Raw genomic sequence first — 20,437 nt, 5'->3', positions numbered from 1 at the left:
TTTTATCCTTTAAAGGGTGTAGTACAACGGGCTGCATACACAGGCATGTGCAAGCTGCATAACAGTAAAAATACTTTATATTATAGTAGTAAAAATACACTTCGGGACACAGCATTGCACAAATGTTTGTTTCTGAAAGGAGGAGGACTTTGTCGCCACTGCTGTTGGAGAAGCCCTGTTGTCAGCCCCACCGTGGAGATCTGAGCACTGGCCTGGCAAGCAACCGGCTCCCGCTTTTCCTTATGTAAGGATGTCAGGGGATGTGTGGATCAGCTTCCTTGTGAATAATCAGGAATTAGAAATTAAATATTTCCACTTATAAATGTACTTATAATGTAYAAATGCACTTATATATGTGTGTATATGTACAATGTATATGTATGTATATATGTACAATGTATAAATGTACTTACAAATGTGTGCATATGTACAATGTATATGTGTGTATATAYGTACAATGTATAAATGTACTTATAAATGTTTCCCATCACAACTGTAAGTCTCACTTGTGCCCAGCAGAAAATATTTCTTCTGTCTCACAGAATGTTTGAGATTGTACTTTTCTGTCTGGCACTGATAGGAAAAAAAATATTGTGAAAGAGTTTGAAAAATACTTTGAAAAATACTGTCCCCATTTATTTTGAAAACCTTAAAATGTTTCCTTGGCACTTTGGCGCTACAGTTTTTCATTTTAAATCCGGTTTGTTTTAACAGTGCTCTTCATAATAGGTTGTAACCAAAAAAAAAAAAAAAAAAAAAGCCTTTTGAAGGAAATCTCAGTTTCAAACGGATAGATTAAATAGGCTGAGTACATCAGATTTCATGTAGGACGGTTCTGGATGTGACTTTTATCTCAAACGTGGTAACTGAAGATCCATTGAGGAAGACACCTCCTTTCAGTCACTCCCTTCTGGAATCATAAGCAATAGATCTGTTTATCCTGTATTTTTTCACTGAAGTTGGGCATCCATAMGTTGTCCTGGAATGGAGGAGGAATTGGGTCATGCAGGTGACGCGTCATCCTKGATATACTGAAATTCTGGGGTGCTTTATTACAAATAAACAGAACAGGCTGCCCAGGGAGGCTGTGGAGTCTCCTTCTCTGGAGATCTTCCAAAGGCGCCTGGATGCCGCCCTGTGCCCCGTGCTCTGGGTGTCCCTGCTGGAGCAGGGGGCTGGACTGGATGAGCTCTAGGGGTCCCTTCCAACCTCARCCACTGTGTGAGTCTGGGAATATCAAAGCTTGTGTTGCTGTGACTGCTTCCCCACATTGCAGGCAGAGCTGGGCCTGCACACCCCATGCAAAGAGAAGAGGAAGGAGAAAGCTTAAAACATGCCAGGGAATGGCACTGTAAGGACTCGCTGCTGGAAACTCCATGGAGGTATAAATCATTTCAAATGTTTCAGTAATACACACTGGGGATTATGTTAAACTAACTGTGTCAATGGTTGTATTGAAATGTATGAGCTGAAGCTGGATTTAATTTCTTGTGTACATTTTAGCATGAGCCATTGAGAAGGTCAATAATTCATTTCACTGCTTCTTTCCAACGTTCAAAATGTTAAACATATTCCAGCAGTTCAGCTCTGAGAAAAGGGCAGGGATTAATAGAGCGCTGAGCTTGGTAGGAACTGGAAGAAGAGAATTCTCGGACAAAACAAAAGATGGGAGTGGAAGTGAGTTGGGAATGAATAATGTGGACAAAAGGAGAGACCCCTCGGGGGGATAACTGTGGGGAGCTGGTTAGCGGCACACACGCCACTTGACTTGTRCGATGACAAGGGGCTCAGTGGGAACTCGGGCGGCTCTTGGGGCCCTCGGGATGGAGCAGCAGGAGCCACTGGCAGCACAGGGGAAGCTGCAGGGCACCCTCGGGGCCAGGAGTCAGCGTCGGGGCTGCAGCTGTGGGAACTTCACAGTTCTGATTGTCCCATCAGGATGCACTTTCCATATGGAACAGGTAGCAAAGCCACAAGGGCAGATGAGCCAACTGTGTCAGATGGGCACCATCGCCTGGGTCACTTCCACCCTCTCCCTCACTGCCCTCAAAATTCCTCTGATAATGTGACAGCTTTCTAAGGCAGAAAAAAAATAACCCTCAAACCTACGTATCTTTGGCCATGGAGTCTGATGTAAGTCCTAGGATATGTCAAAAAATCAATGAATAAATTTGAGGTGGATATTTACCGTGTGAAGTAAAATGCCTTTAGATGGACAGGAATTTTTACCACTGATTACCGCTGATTTCAGTGGGAGTTGACTAGGCTCCTGAAGTGCTCCTGTTAATTAGTTACTTGCTGCCCACATGCTATACAGACACATTATTCATGTCAAGCTTTATCATTCTTTGTGATATTGCTGCAAATATTATTCTAGTTGAGGCCTAAACGCTTCCTTTTTCACCATGAGAAGTTCCTTGGAAATGGATATACTCAGATCCTTTAAAACGCCCGTAAAGAAGATGTGATTTTAAGTGAACCCAGTGGGAAGTCCATTGGATTATGAGCTGTTTTAAGTATAAACCAGCCGAGCAGCTTTGCACATGTTGTTCTAGCAAACCTTGGGCAATCCGACGATCAGCAGAAGGTTTGTGTATATGTATACAGTCAGTATAGATATAGGYGGGCAGTGTGTAGGGAAGGTGGGAGCTGTCAGCCCCTCCTGTAGCATCAGCCACAGCAGACGAGTGCAGAGCAGCCCCGGGGCCTGCTGCCATCTGACAGCTCCCAGATCCCACCTGGGGCACCAAGGCCGTCACGGGAGCAGTCCTGCCCTCTGGAAGAACTTTGCCATGAACCACAAGCCWTTTTTTTTTTTTCTGAAGCAACATTAAAAACTCGTTTACTTTCAAACGTGATAACAACTCGAGGTCCAGACCCAGCCACCGGGTTCCTCCAGCCCAGAAGTGCTGTTTCTGCTGGGCCCCTCCTGGCTGGGCACAGCTCCAGCTGTCCCCATCAGGCCCTCAATCAGGAAATGATTACGGCCGTGGCCACACGCGGGCGCTGGGCTCCCTGCCAGGCTGGGTCCTTCAGGTCACCCAAGAACACAAAGAACAAAGCAGCAGCAGCCACAAACCATCAGTGACCAAGGCGAAGGTGGGAAGGAGAAGGCAGCTCCATCTTGCACAAGGAGCCGGGTGCTCTTGGCCCCTCACACCTCCCAGGCATGTCTTTTAGGAGCAGATCCCCCTGCGCAGGGTGAGGGCTCCGTCCGCTCTCTCTGCCCTGCGTGAGGGTCGGTCGCGGGCGCCGTGTGTCCCTTTGGGGACACTGAGGCCGCGGGCTGCCCTGGGCTTCCTGCAGCGGGGCTTGTCCAGCCGGGCYGGGCGGCAGCTCCCTGCCCGGACAATATCCCGTCTCCCGCTGAGAGACGAATAACGAGGTGACGCTGCAGCAGCATTCCTACCCTGGACATTTGCCCGCAATGGATAGCAAGTAAACAAAACAKGGTCTATAAAAGCAAGTTAATTTTTTCCTCCGTGACTTGAGTCAAGTGACAGCAACTTGTCAAGTGTGCTCACGTGCCAGACCGCTCCTTGGTGCTCGAGGTCTCCAGAGCATCTCAGTGCAGGCCCGTGCAGCCACACAGGTCACTGGGCAAGAGAGTTTCCCTCCTTTCCCCCTAAAAGTGGCAGTCGGTTCCAGTTCCTTTCAGAGGCTCCTAAGGCCTGAGGTTGCTCCCTGGAGAGTGACTTGGCACCACCCACCAGCTGGAGCAGGACGTGGCCCCAGGGGAGCCACCACCCGGGCTGCATTCCTGGCCCTGAGGTTTGCCTGTGTTTATGCCTCGTGTTTACGGCTCTTCTTATATCTTTCCTCAAATCTTCCCTTTTCCAGACTAAACAAGTCCACTCTCTCCACTTGGAAGGTCATATTTTAAGGAGCTTGTTTCTTCTATACTCTGAAGTCTCTCCATTTTGTTTATATTTGACTTTCAGTGAAGGGCTCGACTGCTGGTAACTGCGGGCTGCTCTACCAGCAGAGATGACTGGGTATGTGACTCCATGTTTTACTGGAGATATTTCTATTAAAATAACTCAAAATAACTTTTCCCCCCCCCAGCAGCTTAATGGCATTGACTCACTTCCTATACTGCAGATGCTGATACCCAGTTTGCTCCTCCAAACTGGGTATTTGCTCCTCCAAACTGGGTTTGTTCTTTATTAGTTTTGCGGTGTGATTTCCACCCATTTCTCTAAATTGTCTAGTTCATTCAAAGGCTAATTCCGTCCTTCAAAGTACTTGTGACCCTCCCATTTGTTTGCCTTTAATGTAATGTTGCCACTTTTGGCTGAAACAAGGTTGGGAGAAGAACATTCAGGCAAAATTATGATAATACAGGTTTTACTTAGGCTCTTTCTGGAACTCCAGAAAAAATGGTCTTTATAAATGTATGTAATTATATATATATAWAAATATATATTTGCACATTTAATTTCTTAGTTCTCAATTTTCTTATGGTCTCTACTGGAACATGGGTTAGTGAGCTGATAGGAAAAAAGAAAAAGGCCATAAGGCATAATAAAAATATCAGTTTTCATAGCTATGCCTGCCAAAGTTTTATACCAGTAGATAAGTTTTAGTACAGTTTATTGCTCTGTTGCTATTATATTGCCATTAATTACGTGCTGTGTCACCCTTGCTATTTTAACAGCTATTTAATGTCTACTGACGCATTGTTCTCAGTCATATGGGAGGGAAAATAAAGCAGTACATGCACTGAGTACACAGTATGCACATGCTACCTGTGTGCAGTAGGAATGGAAAAAAATATAAGCAAGAACTTCCTGGATTCTGGAAAGGTCAAAGAACAAAATCACTTGGAATCTACAAGTGGGGTGATTTTCCAGAGAAAAGCCTGTGCACCTTAATAGTGAGCTCTGCTGAAAGGCCTCTGTGGATCCCCCGGGAGYTGTCATCACCCGTTCAGGAGAAATATCTGCAGCTGTGAAAGAGCACTTCTCTGAGTATAGTGGTCTCTTATCTGGAATGTGGTAAAATTGCATTAATTGCCTCATCCTAGGTATTGATGTTCTCAAAATAAATTATTTTCCTAGCAACATACTAGTTGCACACGTATTTTACATTGTAAAATCTGTTGATATATATGGCCAAATAAAATTATCTTTAAAAAGCGTGTATATCTTGCATTTTGCTTGCTTGGTGAGTGAAAGTTTCTATTACAATATTTTTAAGCTGTTGACAAAACACTGTATTGTATTTTACATTGTAAAATCTGTTGATATATATGGCCAAATAAAATTATCTTTAAAAAGCGTGTATATCTTGCATTTTGCTTGCTTGGTGAGTGAAAGTTTCTATTACAATATTTTTAAGCTGTTGACAAAACACTGTATTGTATTCTGTAATAACATCATCATTTCTTCTCACTTTTTCTCTGAATAGGTCATTCCTTTTATCCCAAGGATGGGAAGCACACAGGAATTCTCCGCACCAGTACAGCTGAGCCTGCAGCTGTGGGAAGCTGCAGCCAGTTTCCAGTTCTGCCAAGGTAAGTTGGGTAGCTTTGACCAAAGCAAGGTTTTCACTAGTTGATCACCAAATTACCTGTTTTTCTTTGCTGCTCAGTTCGCTTTGATCAAAAACCTCTGAAAACTGCTACCTACATTTGTAGGTATCTGAGCATGGATTTATAACAGGGATGTTTTGGTTCAGACCAGTACCCTGTTGCAATTAGTGACTAGTAGCAAACGCCCAGGAAGATTTAAAAACATTCTGAGTGTACATGATACTTTTCTCCGTACCCTCCCAGGCTCCCCACCCACCTATTGCTGGTTGAGGGGATTTCCTGAACAAGCGGTGCTTTCTCTGCTTAGTGACCTACAAAGATTTCTCTTTACAGTGCTCATTCAATGTCGTCTTGCACCAACCAGGAGTCACTTTTAGGAACATCAGTTAGCAAGGCCTGCCACAGATTTAGCACCCCTTTGTGTGAAGAATTAGCTTCTTTGGGCTCTTTTTGAACCAAACTCCTTAGGTGCTGTACCGCAGTCCTCAGCAGAAGGAAATGCTGCTTCTCAGACAGTTCTCAGGTGTTGACTTGTGCAATAGTTCCATGCTGAGAGGTATTACACACACGCAAAGCTGCAGAGTGCAAACTGCCACAAAACTACGTGAACGCCTACATGGTGGGACATGCAGATAAAGAAACTAGCACTGCACATTGGTCCATCGTTCCATTTTATTCCTTGCACCAATCACATTACACCTACATATGGAACTGGGAAGATTTCTGGATTTGTGCTTGCRAACACTGAGATTTTGGAAATGTTATTGAGCATGGCATACTAAATATTAAAAAAGACCATCAACGTTTGCATAGAATCTATGTATTAAGTAAAAGAATTTGGTTTATGATTTCATTTAAAGCCCACGTGGCTTGAAAAGTCCAACATTGGCATTGTTTGTTGACATCTTTATTGAAGTATGGATCTTTAGCTTGGTTCACCATAAAGTGAAGCATTTTATTTATGATAATAGACAGGTTRGGGCTATAGGGGCATTATAACGTTGCTGGTGTAGATACAACTTTATCAGAAGATACAAACATGACCCGCGAGAGAAACATACACCTAAGAGAACACAAGGAAACATTCACTGTTTACAAATCACTTCATTACTATAGACATCAAATGGCAGTTACTGTAAGTAAATCAGTTGCAGAGAACTGACTACATTTAGACAAGGAAATGGGAACTTCTGTCTGGGGCTTCATCCACAACTGCTTAGTAGAAAAAAAGTTTAATGTCAAGCATTCTTTTTATCCACAAAACAATGCTAACCAACAGACATATCAAAGAATAAGACTGAGGATATCAACGCCTTTACAACTACTTTTGCAATTATCTTCTTGATTAGGTACTTTGATTTGTTTAATACATGTTGTCAGAAGGTAAATAGCCCAAAAATCGGCAGCAAAAATATTACAACAACGAAACAAGTCAATACAGTGCCAATGTGTCATGTTGTAGAAGAGAATTCAAAGAGGACAAACAATGATAACTTAATCGTATAAAATGACACAGAGCTGAAGTACAGTGCACTTAAATACCTATGTGACAAATAATGTTAAATCCTGTACTTAGTATGTTGGATTTTTAAACATAAAATCCRAAAAGTCTTTGTGCTTAAACATTTTTTCCTGTTAAAAAGAATTAGTTGCTTACTTCCAATACTGCCACTGTAACTGATATTACAACAGATCACAATTTTCACAGACACATCAACATTAAAACATTTACCTATGAGAAAATAAGTCACTTCTCATTAGTTCACAGTGCGAAAAAAGTAGTGTACACTCTGTCTTGAGAAAGGCTTTCAGTTATTCATCAAGCCAGTTGCAGAAAAGTCCTGATACCAAATGCAGTGCTAGATTTAAAGAATGGAAAGCAACACATCACATGTTGGGAGGAAAAAATAAATTTCTCGTTTCTTCATGGATATCGTCTAAGTGACCTTCGTCTTCTGTTGTAGAAATGCCTGAGCCCATGTTGCCGTGAAAAATTCATCATGTAATTTTGTTTGCGAGTGCTGTTAAATGAAGGGGGGAAGGAGGAAGAAAAGAATGTCAGATTTTTAATACACTCCTTAAATTCTTTCTGATCGGTGATCTAATGGGGCAAATCCATCTTTTTCCTTGCATATCCTTTCAGGATTGTGTAAAGTGCACAAAGAAAAAGGCAGCTCTCTACAACAACCAGGTACAAGGCAATTTGCGAGTCTGTTCCACTTTGCTTTTGTTTACAATTCATTACCCTAGGGCAAGGTGAAGAACTCTCAGCTAATTGAAACCTGTGCTACCTAGGGCCAGATTCACTAAAGCTATATGCACTTCATACCCTCTCACTACAGGGCATTTCCCCACGATGTATTTATACTCCAAATATCATTCTCTCTCAGAACATTAACATCCTCATTTACAGAAGAGAAGAACAGCTTTAATCGATCATGTTCTAACTTTACCATATAGGACATATATGGTCCATATGGTTGCATATGAAGTGCAACACTTTTATGCTTAACACTTTTATGCACTGAGTATTTCCCTCCCCTGCCTCCCATCAAAATTGCAAAGGAAGAGAAGGGAAATATTGGGAAATCTGAACAGCATCGTCAGTTCTGGCTGCAGCCTAGTTGAGGGACAGCCACTTGCTCTGAAGATATTCAGGGAGTACAAGGTCCTTCCAACCTACATTAGATTCCTACTTCTCCCACTGACGGAAGGAAGAGCCATGAGAGGGCAGCAGTGAAGGTCAGAGGTTGGCACATGGGCACCTGAAACCCACCTAATCACAGGTAAGGGCCGTATCCCACCATCAGTTTCCAAAGGGCAGGACCTTTGGAAATGAAGCTATAACAGCTGTGCAGCTTCCTTGGGATTCTCCTCACACCGTGTACAAACCTGCATCTAGCCTGGAGAGCACAGCGTGGGCAGCAACACAGAGACTCTGCCTCTTGCTGCCCGTGGCAGGGGACTGCCGAATAGCCACAGCACTTCACCAGGCTGTGACTTTTCTTGGTCCCCTCCACACGTGGCATATACTCAAAAACAYAGGTCCAAATCAGCCTACAGCCAACCTACATTCAGAATTCTATGAGAATACTTCATATTTTGTAGTTTTTAAAAAGGGTGTCTCCTCTCAGACCTACTATGTACAAAGTACTTGGCCATTCAGGGAAAGCAACTGGGACTTGGCTATAAGAGATGGTCGCTGTTGCAGAGTGGGCTCAAAAGTCCGAGGAAGTAGGAAAGAACTTTTGGTCAGACTATTGTTTTTGAAAATAAAAACAAAAAAGTATCACATATTGCAAACAGACTCTGCTCTTAAGAGTCATCTGAGAGCCCCTTTCTTCATATGAAGGAAATTGCATGTAAAAACTCATGTATATGCTGCCATGGAATGCAGTTCCTCAGCAGAGCTTGAGGACAACTCCAACAGACATAAGGAGCTTCACCCAGGAAGAGCTGTTGGTGACTCTGCTGTCTCATTTTTTTCCTGTTTCCAGGGGAAAGGAGCTGTGAAGTCTCGGTAAGTCTGTGCAGTCTCAGCCTAATTTCTGTCTCCTTCTAGTCTCCCCTACCCACATTGGAGTGTGCTCTTTCTAGCTTTGTCTTGCAGCGAGAGAAAGATGCTTGGCCCAAAAGTCTCTACTCAAAAGGGACTSAATGTTACTAGGAGCCTCCAAAACATGGATTCAATTGGATTTCAAAGGTGATATATGAAATACAGGTTAGTAGTAGACATTATAGTCAAAAAATCTTCCATTTGGGGAAGCAAGGCAGATTTTCACGCATGAGCTTTCCAGTAAATACTCAGTATTCAGTTATACTTTCCTCTCTAGTGCATAAGGTTATTTTTAGTGAATATGGCCCTTAGGGAAAAGAAAAAATTGCATGCTTGCAAAATAAGTGTGATCCCCCACAAGCAATGATAGCTTTTGCTGTATCATTTACTCTGAAGTTCTGTATAACTTAAAGTTATATTATCTAATAATGTATGTTGTACAATTTCAAGTTATAACTTAATGTAAAAATGCATGTAGCAAAACTATACCCTTTTTAACAGCTAATCTAGAATGTAATTGTCTAGACTATAATAAAAACAGTTGTGTTTAGGATTCAAAATGCCAAGCAATTCCATGCTGCTTCCCAACTAGTTTTCCAAGGCTTTGCCATTTTTTTTACCCAATTTCACAGGCAAATGAAACTTATTTTCTTGCTACTGTAATATCYCTACAGAATGAAATGATATCCTGCTCTAAGGGACAATGAATACGAACAGATCTACATTTAGTWCAATGTTTTCTACTCTTGCGGAAAGTCAGAGCTCTAGACCATTTGGCAACGAGGAGAGTTTAATATTTGAGCTTGACTTCTGACTTTCACTGGGATTTGGGAGTCAGTGCTCAGACCCGAGCAGCCACGGGAGGCAGAGGTGGCAAAGGCAGCCTGTTCCCAGCCATGTGGGTGCGTTTTAAATCCCGCTCTCTAATCCTCAGTGGCAGGAGGCAATCACAGCCCTGAACCTTCCCCAGAAGTAGCTGCTTGGTCCCGAGCCTGAAGAGCTTCCTCCTCCTCTTCCTCAATTCCCTAGATGCAGGAGCCACCAGATGCTTTCTCTCCGAGGGCCCAGGGCATTTATGGCAACATCCCACCTCTGAGGAGAGTGTCCTAACCACCAAGTGAGGCAGGATGGAGCAGCCCTTGGCCTGGAAAAGGCCACTCAGCAGCGGAAACATGGGAGACAGGCTGGGAAGAGGAAAGCAGCCCGACTCTGAGCGGCCTTGCTGTAGGGACGTGACTTGGGGTGCGTCTTTGTGAGTATCCATCCTGATGAGATATGTGGGACCAACAGGAGCAGCATAGCAGTGTTTTGGGCTGAAAAACTCATCTTTTGTGGTCCTGGTTAAATTTAAGCCTGAGTTAGTCTGTGAGATCCTCAGTTTGGGCAAGACTCTGGCCACTGGGGCCCACTCTGAGCTCTTGGGACCTCAGGGCCCTCATGTTTCACATCAGCTCCCTTGCTGGCCTGTGATCTCATCGCCTTACGAGAKGGCTCAGCAGAGATTTTGGGGATCTCAGCAGAGATTTTGTTTGAATCCTGCTAGGTAAACCTGGCCTATATTTCACCTTAAATGCCCAAGCATTAACCCTTAAAGTTATGATGGAGATATTTAAAGCAAGCAAATGAACAAAAAGTAAGAAATAAAATCAGGAAGAAGGAAACAGTTTCCTAATATCTAAAAAGAAAAAGGCATACTTATTTTTAGTACATATTCAGTCTATCTTGGTATTTTACAGGATGGTTARCTTGCTGAATGTTATAAGCAAAGAAATCATATTCCCCCTCATACTGAACACCGCAGAAAGTGGTGTGCAAAAAAGTAAGAGAAACCTTATTTTTCTTTAATCTTATCCAATAATCAAATGGTGTTTCTTACTTGCCCTGACATAGTCCAAACTCATTGCCACCAAACTGAGGTAGACTTCTCCCCTGACGGACGTGGAAGGCACTTAAAAACTTCATCCTCTTGTAGAAAACGGCATGATTTTCACTCTCACTCTAGTTCAATAGGATACCCTATTGGGGTACAGGTTGGTACCCCAAAGTGAGGGTAGGTGTATGGGTGTGGAGGGACCTCTTGTGTGCAGACATCAGCGTGTAGAGGTGCGGAACAGGCTGTCGGCACCTATGGAGCTCTCTGCCTTTTCAGTGCCCTCGCTGAACCCYGGCATCAAACGCACAGATCCAGAGTATCTGTGTATTGCTGAGGAGCAGCACTACAAGCAATTACGAGGAGCAACGACTGCACAATCTAATCTACAGTTTGAAGTGCCTTAATATTCAATAATAAAGATAATACTGCTTCAGTTTACATAGGAAAGCTTAAGGAACTTTCCGATTAAGCCATTGGAGCTATGCTATTTAAATACAAGAGTAAAGCAGCTTATGAGAAGGAATCGCAGTGTTTTCTGGGGGCTGAGTAGAGCATCCTCATTATTGTGTTTTATGTTTCCTAAATCAAAGACTGTAAGYCTGCAATTTAATAAATATAAAGATGGAATACAGCCAAATGAAATWAAAATTTCCTGTAAAAAAGTCCAACTTATCCTAATGTCATCCATCATTATTATTATTATTACTCTTATTATGACTCTTACTACTATTACTGTAATGGGAACAAAATAGGACCAAGAATATTTGAGTAGCAAAACCAAACTTAAACAAAGCCTTAGAAAACAGCAGAGGGACACACTTCTCAGGACTGCGCTTGGGGTAAAATCTCAAATGGTTTATAAGGATAGTCCTATAATTGCAAAAGTGACGTGGTCTGAATGAAATCCTCTTGGCTCGTATCAATGTCAAACTTTTTTTTYCCACTCCCGTGAAATCCATATTGAATCACTCGATCCTAAGCTCAGTTACTAGGCTGGAAAGCAGCACCTATTAACCATGGCAGGAAAGCAGCAYGGTTATAAGGAAGGAAGGAATGGCCTAGCAAATACTGCCTGTTGGTTTATATCTAGTAGATACTTATGGCTCTGCTGCCATACATGCTCACTGGGGGACACTGTGCGGCATTGGCTTCCACTCCTTGGTCGTTATTTACAGGGAAAAAGCATAATTTGAAGCTGAGAGGTGGCCTGGGCTGAGCACCCTGCACTCCCTGGCGCCATCGCCGTGCCCGAGCGGTGCCGGGAAGCAGCCTCAGGGACATTCCCACAAATTCCCACTGCTGCACGTGGCCAGCGGTGGGACGAGGCGCCCGGTGTGTCCCGCCAGGCTTAACTGCCCCTGATGCTGCGTGAGGAAGAGCTGCAGGATGAAGGCCTCTCAGAGCACAAATGCTATTCCCCAGCCCCATCACTGATAAAACTTTGGGAGAGAGACCTAGCTGTAACAGCAGCATGGATTTGATACAGATCAGGCTTTGATAYGGATTGATACGGATTCAGGGAAAGCACTTACCTTACTCTAGTGTAAAACCAATGACAGCAAACAATGAAATACAACACAAGTTAGAAAATGCCTTTCAATGCATGCAGCACTGTGATTAGTCATAAAACCCTGATGAGGTTTAGAGGCAATATAGGACTTTTCATCTCTTTTGAAAATAAAAATTGAACAAATTACTTCCTGATATTTCAAATCAATGGTTATATTTTTCTTTTCTATAAAATTCAGCATGCACTTTTTAGAAACACAACAAAAATGTCATAAGAGCACAGACTGCATCATACTAAATTTGGCATAAATGTTGTGACTATTCAGATAAATGCCTAATATTTGAACTCTTCTTTATTATAAATATTTTGATACCCTTTAATTAAATATATTTTTCAAATAATCATTTTTAGTAAAAAARAATGAAGCAGATGAAAATGTTTTTTCCACATGAGAACTCTTTGTTAGAACTAAAATATATAATTCTTATTTTAATGTTGCAAAACAGCGTACATATTCTGTGCACCAAATGCAACCTAAGATCCTCAATAAATCATTTGTGCCAAAAATGTGAGAATATCTTGACAATGAAGAGCATGGAGTGATAGCTATGGACGCATTAGTTCTATTACCCAACAATTAACCACAAAAAAATTGGTGTGAGGGGAAACTTCTTGCATTCCTTGCACAACTCAAATTCCCATGGATTACACCACAAGTTTTGGGCTGCAAAGAAAGCAACATCAGACCCTTAGTTTTCAGGTTATGATTTTGCCCTTTGGTTCTAACTGCCCTTGATTGGAGTTCAGGTTTTCAGRGGTTACTAAGGGCCTGCTTTATACACAAAGAAATGGTGATTCCAAAGGCACATGCAAACGCGTGCGTGGTGGCTGTGCAGCAGACAGGCCGTGTCGTGCTGAGAAAAACTGTGCAAATGAAATGCAGAGTTGGACGTGGGCCGTTCTTAGGGTACGAGTATAGGGGCACGGAAGAGGTTTCTTAGGTCTGGAGTGAAATACTTCTTTATCCTAAGAAGAGCCACAGCCATGGAACGTGTGAGAGTTCTGCCCAAAGCTTTCTTTGCAAATGGAGAGAGCAMAAAGGCTCCACGAACAAGGAATAATTGACACTAGGTTAAAGTGACTGGACAGCTTGATAACTAACACCCTCGCCCCACAYAAAACACACATTCCTGAAAAACAAGTTGGTGAGCAGTTAGCTGGCAAGACCAATTCAGTGCACAACACACCCAAAACAGGACCTGTGCGTTTCGGCTATTCCAAACTGGTGCTCAGCTTGAGCCCCATTTGCAGCTGCCTTACAGCCTTAGCAATCCTGCTTTTTAATGAATGATTCACAGGACTCATTAGCAAGTGGAATGACTGTAGATAATACCCAAAGGCACCCTCGGTGGCCTTTCTTATTGCTGCTTATCGTGTCTTTTGCATGCCCACATCATCTGCAGGTTACAGTATTAATGTTCTTCCTCCAGCTTTCTATCTTGGGACCAAAAAGGGAACAAAGGAATTGCATCCAGGGAACGTGTTTGCTGGTTAGAGGATGACGTCCCTTGACTCAGGAGATGTCCCTTGACTCAGGAATGAATCTCACTGAAGACACTGGGATGACTCCAGCTATGAATCAACTGCAATGTGACTTTGCAGCTGGGCTCATGACAGAGCTAATTCCTAGTGTTTGAGAAGAGCTGAACCAGGAGAATAGATATTCACAGATTTATCTCCGGGAATGGGCAGTCTCTAGGGGTTTCAGGGAATAGCAGAGAATAAAATCATGAAGATTCTTGTTAATGAGGCATCTCTGCAGAGCTGGCCCTGCAGGCAGGTGTTTCCATGCCTGCCCTCCTCTCCAGCCCTTGCGTCTTGTCAAAGAGAGCCTGGCTATCTCAATCCCTGGGCTGAGGAACAGCTGACACAGCACCGGGATGTGCAGCCAGCCAACAGTGCGTGGGATCTCCCCCAGCCTTGGGGACTCCCGGAAAAAATAAGCCAATCCATCAGGTCCCAGGATTTTGGAAAAAAATAGCAGAGAATTATGGATATGAGGAGTTTCTCTATACCCAAATTCACCCCTTCCAGTCAGCACCAGCTTCTTCCTGCCACTACAGCAACTCATCTGAGCCTAAACTTGCATCCACCAGCCTTCCTGCCCAAGGAAAGGCAGGAATGGTGGTCAGACCCCACTCTCAGCACACAGAGAGGCTGATGTGCAGGGATTTAGGTTGTGCCATGTGCATATGGTGTCTGCACAGCCCTGCCTAAGGAATAGTGTGAGAGGGCCTGTCCACCACAGGAGAGCCGAGTTCTATCTACCATGAACAGCAGCACTTTCCTTAAGAAAGCTTCCCAAAAGCTTCCTCAATTTTTTAAAGGCTACTTAGAAATAAAATTTAAGAGGCCCACAGGATATTTTGATGAATTAGAAGCTGCAGCTAGAACCTTAAAGAACAGGAGAGAGGGCAAAGCTGCCTATAAGCGCTGAGCACATGCCACAGCATCCAGTCCTTCCACTCCAGAGGCCACATCTCACTGGCTGTAGGTAGTAAGGGCCAAAATCCTGCACCTGACTTGTTGGGGGTATGTTGCTGCTGTGGCACTGTATTTAGCAGTACCTGCCAAGGGAAGAATCTGTCTGTCATGGTCAGTCTTCCTTTGTGGCCCTGTGTCATGCAAGGGTTGGTCAACAAAAGGTGCACATCTAGCACATGGGGAGCAAGGTGGAAACTGTCTCCAGTCTGACCTTCTTTTGCCAGCATCTAGAAGACGCTCAAGTTCTTTAAGTGGAGAGAAAGGAGGAGGGAGGAAGCACTGTCTCTATATCTGATTCCTCCTCTAGGGCAAGTGTGATTGCTGGCTTTCTCCATTCTAGCTCAAGACATCTCACGTAACTGAGATATCACCACTCAGCTTCTATGTCTGGTCTAAAGCCTGGTAGATCACATGGAGCTTTTCAGAGCTTTCCAGAAATCAGCTTAAGAATCCCTTTTTCCAAACTCTACCTTACTGCTATGTATGTTCTCCAATTCAATGCTCAGATTGGCAGATATTACACTATTTTTTTCCACCTTATTTTTTTGTTTGACTTTTTTTTTTTTTTTTAAATTCCAAGGCAACAAAAAATGAAACCAGTTCCCTTTTCCATGGTTTCCTAAACCCAGTGAATCTCCTGCAGGTTCATAGTCTTTTGTATCTTTATCCATGCATGGTCATTCAGCCATTGACTAATTACACCAGGAACTGCATCCATCCCTCTGTTCCTTCAAGCTTCAAGCTTAATGTTATGGAAGCAGAGCCCAGCAAGGTGTGTAAAAGCAGCACAGCGTGTACTCAGGGTTGGTTTGGGGTTGATATGAGTGCCATGCAAGCTGGTGCTTCTAGGTGGAAAGAAGAACAGGGCTAACTAGTGATCAAGTCATCCACTTTACTGTTGCTACAAAACATTGCTTGCAGTGCCTCTGCTAATTCAGATTTTAAGACAGAGACCTCGTGCTAATAATTATACAGTCTGGAGGTTATCCAAGCCTAATTTTGTCATTGCTGGTTTTAAAATTTTTCAATAAAAGGAATGTTTGAACCTATCTATGGAGCAGACACGCTTCTCTCTGCCAACCACTGTCAGCGATGAGTTCCCGCCCGTCAAGCCACTAGCAATTCACTGCTACTGGAACTAAATTGTTAGAGAAAAAGCAGRTCATCTCGTTGTGACGTTACACCAGAAAAACGGGTTAGCTGCAAGTGAAACCCATCTCAATAAGGGGAGAAGCAAGAGGGTGAAGACACTTTAGTTGGTAAAATCTTGACAAGGGGATGAATATAGAGCTCGGACCATAGGAACCTGATATAGTGAACCCTGTTTCTGAACCGTATCCTTCTTACTAAAAAAGGAAACGAATAAAGCATTAGTTGCTAATGCAAATCATTCAGAGGCTGATTACATAACAACATCCCCCTGTGCAAAGAGCAACACGGCGGACGACTTTGTGTCTTTGAAAGGATATAAGGCAGCCTTACATGGCAGCATAGCGTGGCACGCAAACATCCTTCCTTACGTCCCGGCACAACGTGTGTCACTGCGGGACGGGAGGACACAGCGGGACGTGGTGGTGGGAGAGCCCCGCTGTCCCTCCTGCTCCTCCGAGCTGCTCAACCCGCACCCGGCTGCAAGGACTGATCCTGGGGGCGGCTCCCCTGCGCCCAGGCTGTTCTTACTGAGCTCAACCCTCGGGCCGTGCTGGAGGAAGGTCAGTGCTTTCTGGGATGGGGTGGCATGAGCTGAGGCTGATACTCACAGGACGACTTCTACGTGGTCCAAAGCCCACTGATCATGACCTGTTCCGCTGTGCCGGGGCTGCCACCAGCGCAGTAGGACTCCTTTCACTCGTGCCTCCCTGCCAAAAGAGGCACAATGCAGGAGGAATTAAATATTTTTTTTTCCTCTCATATCTCTAAAGCAAATATTTGATATTTCTTCAATTATCCTGATGAACACTAGACTGTTTTTTTTCCCATCACCCTTAAACTTCTTTCTACCCTCCCATCAACCTTCTCTTTTTTTGCTGCACAGTGATGCAAAGACAAGACTCCCTCCTAGCAGGAATATATCTTGTGCATTTACAAGTAATGAAATGAGGCTGGGTACTCACAGGGGAACGTTATAAGACACTCTTTGGGCTTGTATAAAGTCCTTTGGCTGATGCTGTGCAATTACTTGCCATGTAATTCCGTTATTTACACTGTACTGGAGAAGCACTGCCCTGTCTACAGTGTTAGGATCACTCAGATTGGTATTGCAACTGTCCGTTTGTGAGATGCTTCCAATTTGCAAAACAAACATGATTTTGCTGTAAAACACAGAGAAAAGTGGCGTTTTTCAATATGCAAAAAGTAGTCCAAGAGGAAAGGTATCATTTCCAAGGCGTACTGTAGTTATCACTAAAAATGTTAGCATTCTCAAAAATTATTACTTTTAACATGCAAAAWAACCTATTTTCACATTTCTAAACCACAACTCTCTCTTTTAAGATTATAATGTGCTTTGTTTAACATACTTTGATATAATCAGAGGCTATCAATCCAATATTACACTGGATCTGCACAAAGCTCAAATGAATAAAGAATGTTACAAGTAAACAAGTACATAAAGAAGTTAAAAATGGAAAAATAACRTCAAAATATGAGAAAAAGAGATTAAAAGATATCCAATATTCTACTCCAGTGTCCAAATAACAAATTGGGAGCCTAATTTATATCATCTGGCCCGTGTGCTGATTCATCCTGTTTCTAATCACGGCTTAGACAGCTAACGAGGCCTGAGCGCAGGCCAATAAGCTGCCCCTGGCTTCAGAGCTGGTGTGGGGCCTGTGCATCTGCTCTTCTACAGCCAGAGGGACTCAATAGATGGAAAGATGCTCCTGCTCATTGGCAGGTGGACACAATATTCCGTGACAACCAAAACAGGAAAACAAGCCTGTAATTACTGAGAGCATCGTCACTGTGGAGGCCTGGGCAATGGTAAGGTTTGCCACATTGGCCCTGGCAGTCTGGTGTCCAAGGCTTTGCCAAGGGCTTCATCTTCAGTGCTGGCTTGCAAGATGCTGACAACATCCCACCTTTTCATCTGGCATCACTTCCTCCTCGCCTTCCAGCTCCCAAATAGGAGCCACAAAACGTTTTCCCAGCCCTAWAATCTATTTGCCAGCCAAACAGGACTGCTTGGTGCAGCCAGGTTGGCCCGTCCTTATCAATACTGGACCACACAACTTTGCACATAAAGTTTGTTTTCTCATGAAGTACTAAGGGAGCATTTTAAGCTCAAAGTATTACCTTGCACGGGTGAGATCCAGAGGCTTAGTCACAGCTTGTCGAATTTGACATCCATTAAAATACAGCGAGTCTCCATGGGCGTAGGGTGCCAGCTGTCCACATCCATTCCCTATCACTCCCCCCTGAATGGTTTCCCAGTTTATTTCCGTGACTCTTTCGGATTCAAAATTGTCTTTAATGTAACTGGGGAGATCATGGTTAAAAACAGAGCAGTCATCACCTAAAAACGACATGGTGAAGTTATAAAACACATAAATCCAAATAACTGATAAAGATCAAATACAGTTCAATGAAATTCCCTTCAAGGTTGTGGTCCAATGTACAGTGTGACTACAGGCTGAATATATTTTGGCAGAACTATGAACAATGTGCACACTACTACACATACATACTTACAACATAAACTGAGTTTGCAATCTGTTCTTATTTACARCAGCATAATTTCAAAGTTGCCAAAGGATTTTTTCTCTTTTACATTAATCCATGCAAAYTACATCCATGCAAATAGGAGCACCAGTGTTTCAAAACATCACTTAGAGGGAAATGCTTCTCAAATAGATGGATTAGAGGGAAATACCTCTAAAACAGAAGGATTCTAACCTAGTAAAGTTAGGAGACTGCCCTGGAAGAGAGACACCCTGGCTCCAATGAAGCACTTCTAATTTAATGGGACCACCAGGTATTGCTAATCATGACCCTCACTGAATAGTAGGATTAGAGCAGAACAGTATAGAACTAAATCCCTTATAGGTGACAATCAGCACTCTAGTCTCCATGTATACATCAGCTAGAAGTGAATGTGGAGGGATTGTACACAATGTGGAGGGAGGACAGGTGTGAAACCCTTTTCTGGGTAAGCAGGTAGCTTACCACAGTCCACTTTCAATAAATACTGATTGGACTTTATTAGAGTGTCAGACAGAAAAGAGTATTGCCTCAATCCAGAATTAATAACGGGAGAGAAGATCTGCTATTTGTAGCCCTTTCAGATTACAATTTCTAATCTGTTACTTAAGTATTCCAGTGGTGAATTCAGACAGGTGCTATTACTCTTCCTTTTTGTTTAACTTTGAGCTAGATTATAGAGTATTAGAAAGGAAATGAAGAAAAGAAACCTTGGTATCCTTCATCACAGATGCACACGGCTCCYGTGGTGCAGTATCCATGGCCACTGCAGAGCTTCGGGCACGCTTCTCCAATGTACACGTGGTCAATTGCCCAGCTCTGCTGCTCGAGTTCTTCTCCCTTCTGAATCCACCTGAACTGAGTAGCACTTCAAATACAAAAACACAAATACCATGCTATGATATATCTAAACTAAAGGTGTCTCTATAGTGACACTGAAATATGCAGGCAGTAGGTGACATGAAAAATGTTGTATGAAATGTTGGTGACTCTCGTAACTGGAAGCACCCAGGCTGAGCAGGKGGCTGTTACAGCATTGGCAGCAGCCACCTCTACTAACAAAAAGCAGCTTCAGAGCCATTAATTACAYATCCAATCTAAATCCGGCAAGGAAGAAGAGTTTTTAATTCAGCAGTTKATTTGAACTAACTGTGCCAGCAAGACAGTTGACATTTTATAGGCCTGCAGTGAGATGACCCTTCGGTAACCTACCTGGATGAGACATGATCAGGCAGCTGGATCGTTATTCTTTTCCACATTGAGCTGTTGACAGAGTTATAGATGGTCGCTTCATGGAACTGAAATGGGGAGCAGCCAATGCTATTAGATGAGGAAGGAAGACAGTGTGTCTGGACGAGCTGCCATGAATCTGTCCTGTGGGAAGCAAAGAAAATATGGTTTTATAAGAACGAGAAGAATGATGAAAAGGAAACAGGCAGTCTTTGAGGTCATGGTGTCGACTGTCTTACTAAGCAAACCCAAGGGATTTTCAGTGATAGGCTCCATGCTATGAAGCCACAAGTGGACAAGAAGTGGGAGGCTAAGGCTCCCGTGCAGCCATGGAAGATTTTCCAGCTCTGAATCACATGCTGATGCCGATTCAGAGTCAAATGCAGAGCTCCTCAGAGCTAGTATGATACGAGGACTTATTTAGGATTTGGCTCCTTARTCGCTCTCTTACAGTGCTCAGAAAAGAACCCAGCAGAATTTGCTCCGTGTTCA

At 43.3% G+C, this 20,437-nt stretch overlaps 1 protein-coding gene across 1 annotated transcript in view; it reads right to left on the bottom strand.

Moving 5' to 3' along the window:
* Positions 1-6,610: 6,610 nt before the first annotated feature.
* RELN (reelin) overlaps positions 6,611-20,437 on the bottom strand; it is a 221,583-nt gene continuing 207,756 nt past the window's right edge. The window contains exons 59-65 of the mRNA XM_026046370.1: positions 19,928-20,089; positions 19,426-19,583; positions 18,311-18,530; positions 17,131-17,328; positions 16,777-16,875; positions 12,495-12,500; positions 6,611-7,554 (exon numbers count right to left, since the gene is read on the bottom strand). Of these exons, the coding sequence (XP_025902155.1) occupies positions 7,458-7,554; positions 12,495-12,500; positions 16,777-16,875; positions 17,131-17,328; positions 18,311-18,530; positions 19,426-19,583; positions 19,928-20,089 (940 nt within the window). The 3' untranslated portion in view covers positions 6,611-7,457. The remainder of the gene's footprint in view (positions 7,555-12,494; positions 12,501-16,776; positions 16,876-17,130; positions 17,329-18,310; positions 18,531-19,425; positions 19,584-19,927; positions 20,090-20,437) is intronic.

This window comes from Nothoprocta perdicaria, unplaced genomic scaffold (assembly GCF_003342845.1).
Source record: "Nothoprocta perdicaria isolate Ctin4 unplaced genomic scaffold, notPer1 scaffold_44, whole genome shotgun sequence".
In the NCBI taxonomy this organism is placed as follows: domain Eukaryota; kingdom Metazoa; phylum Chordata; class Aves; order Tinamiformes; family Tinamidae; genus Nothoprocta; species Nothoprocta perdicaria.
The sequence above is the reverse complement of the archived record's forward strand: the minus strand, read 5'-3'. Positions and strand labels throughout refer to the sequence as shown.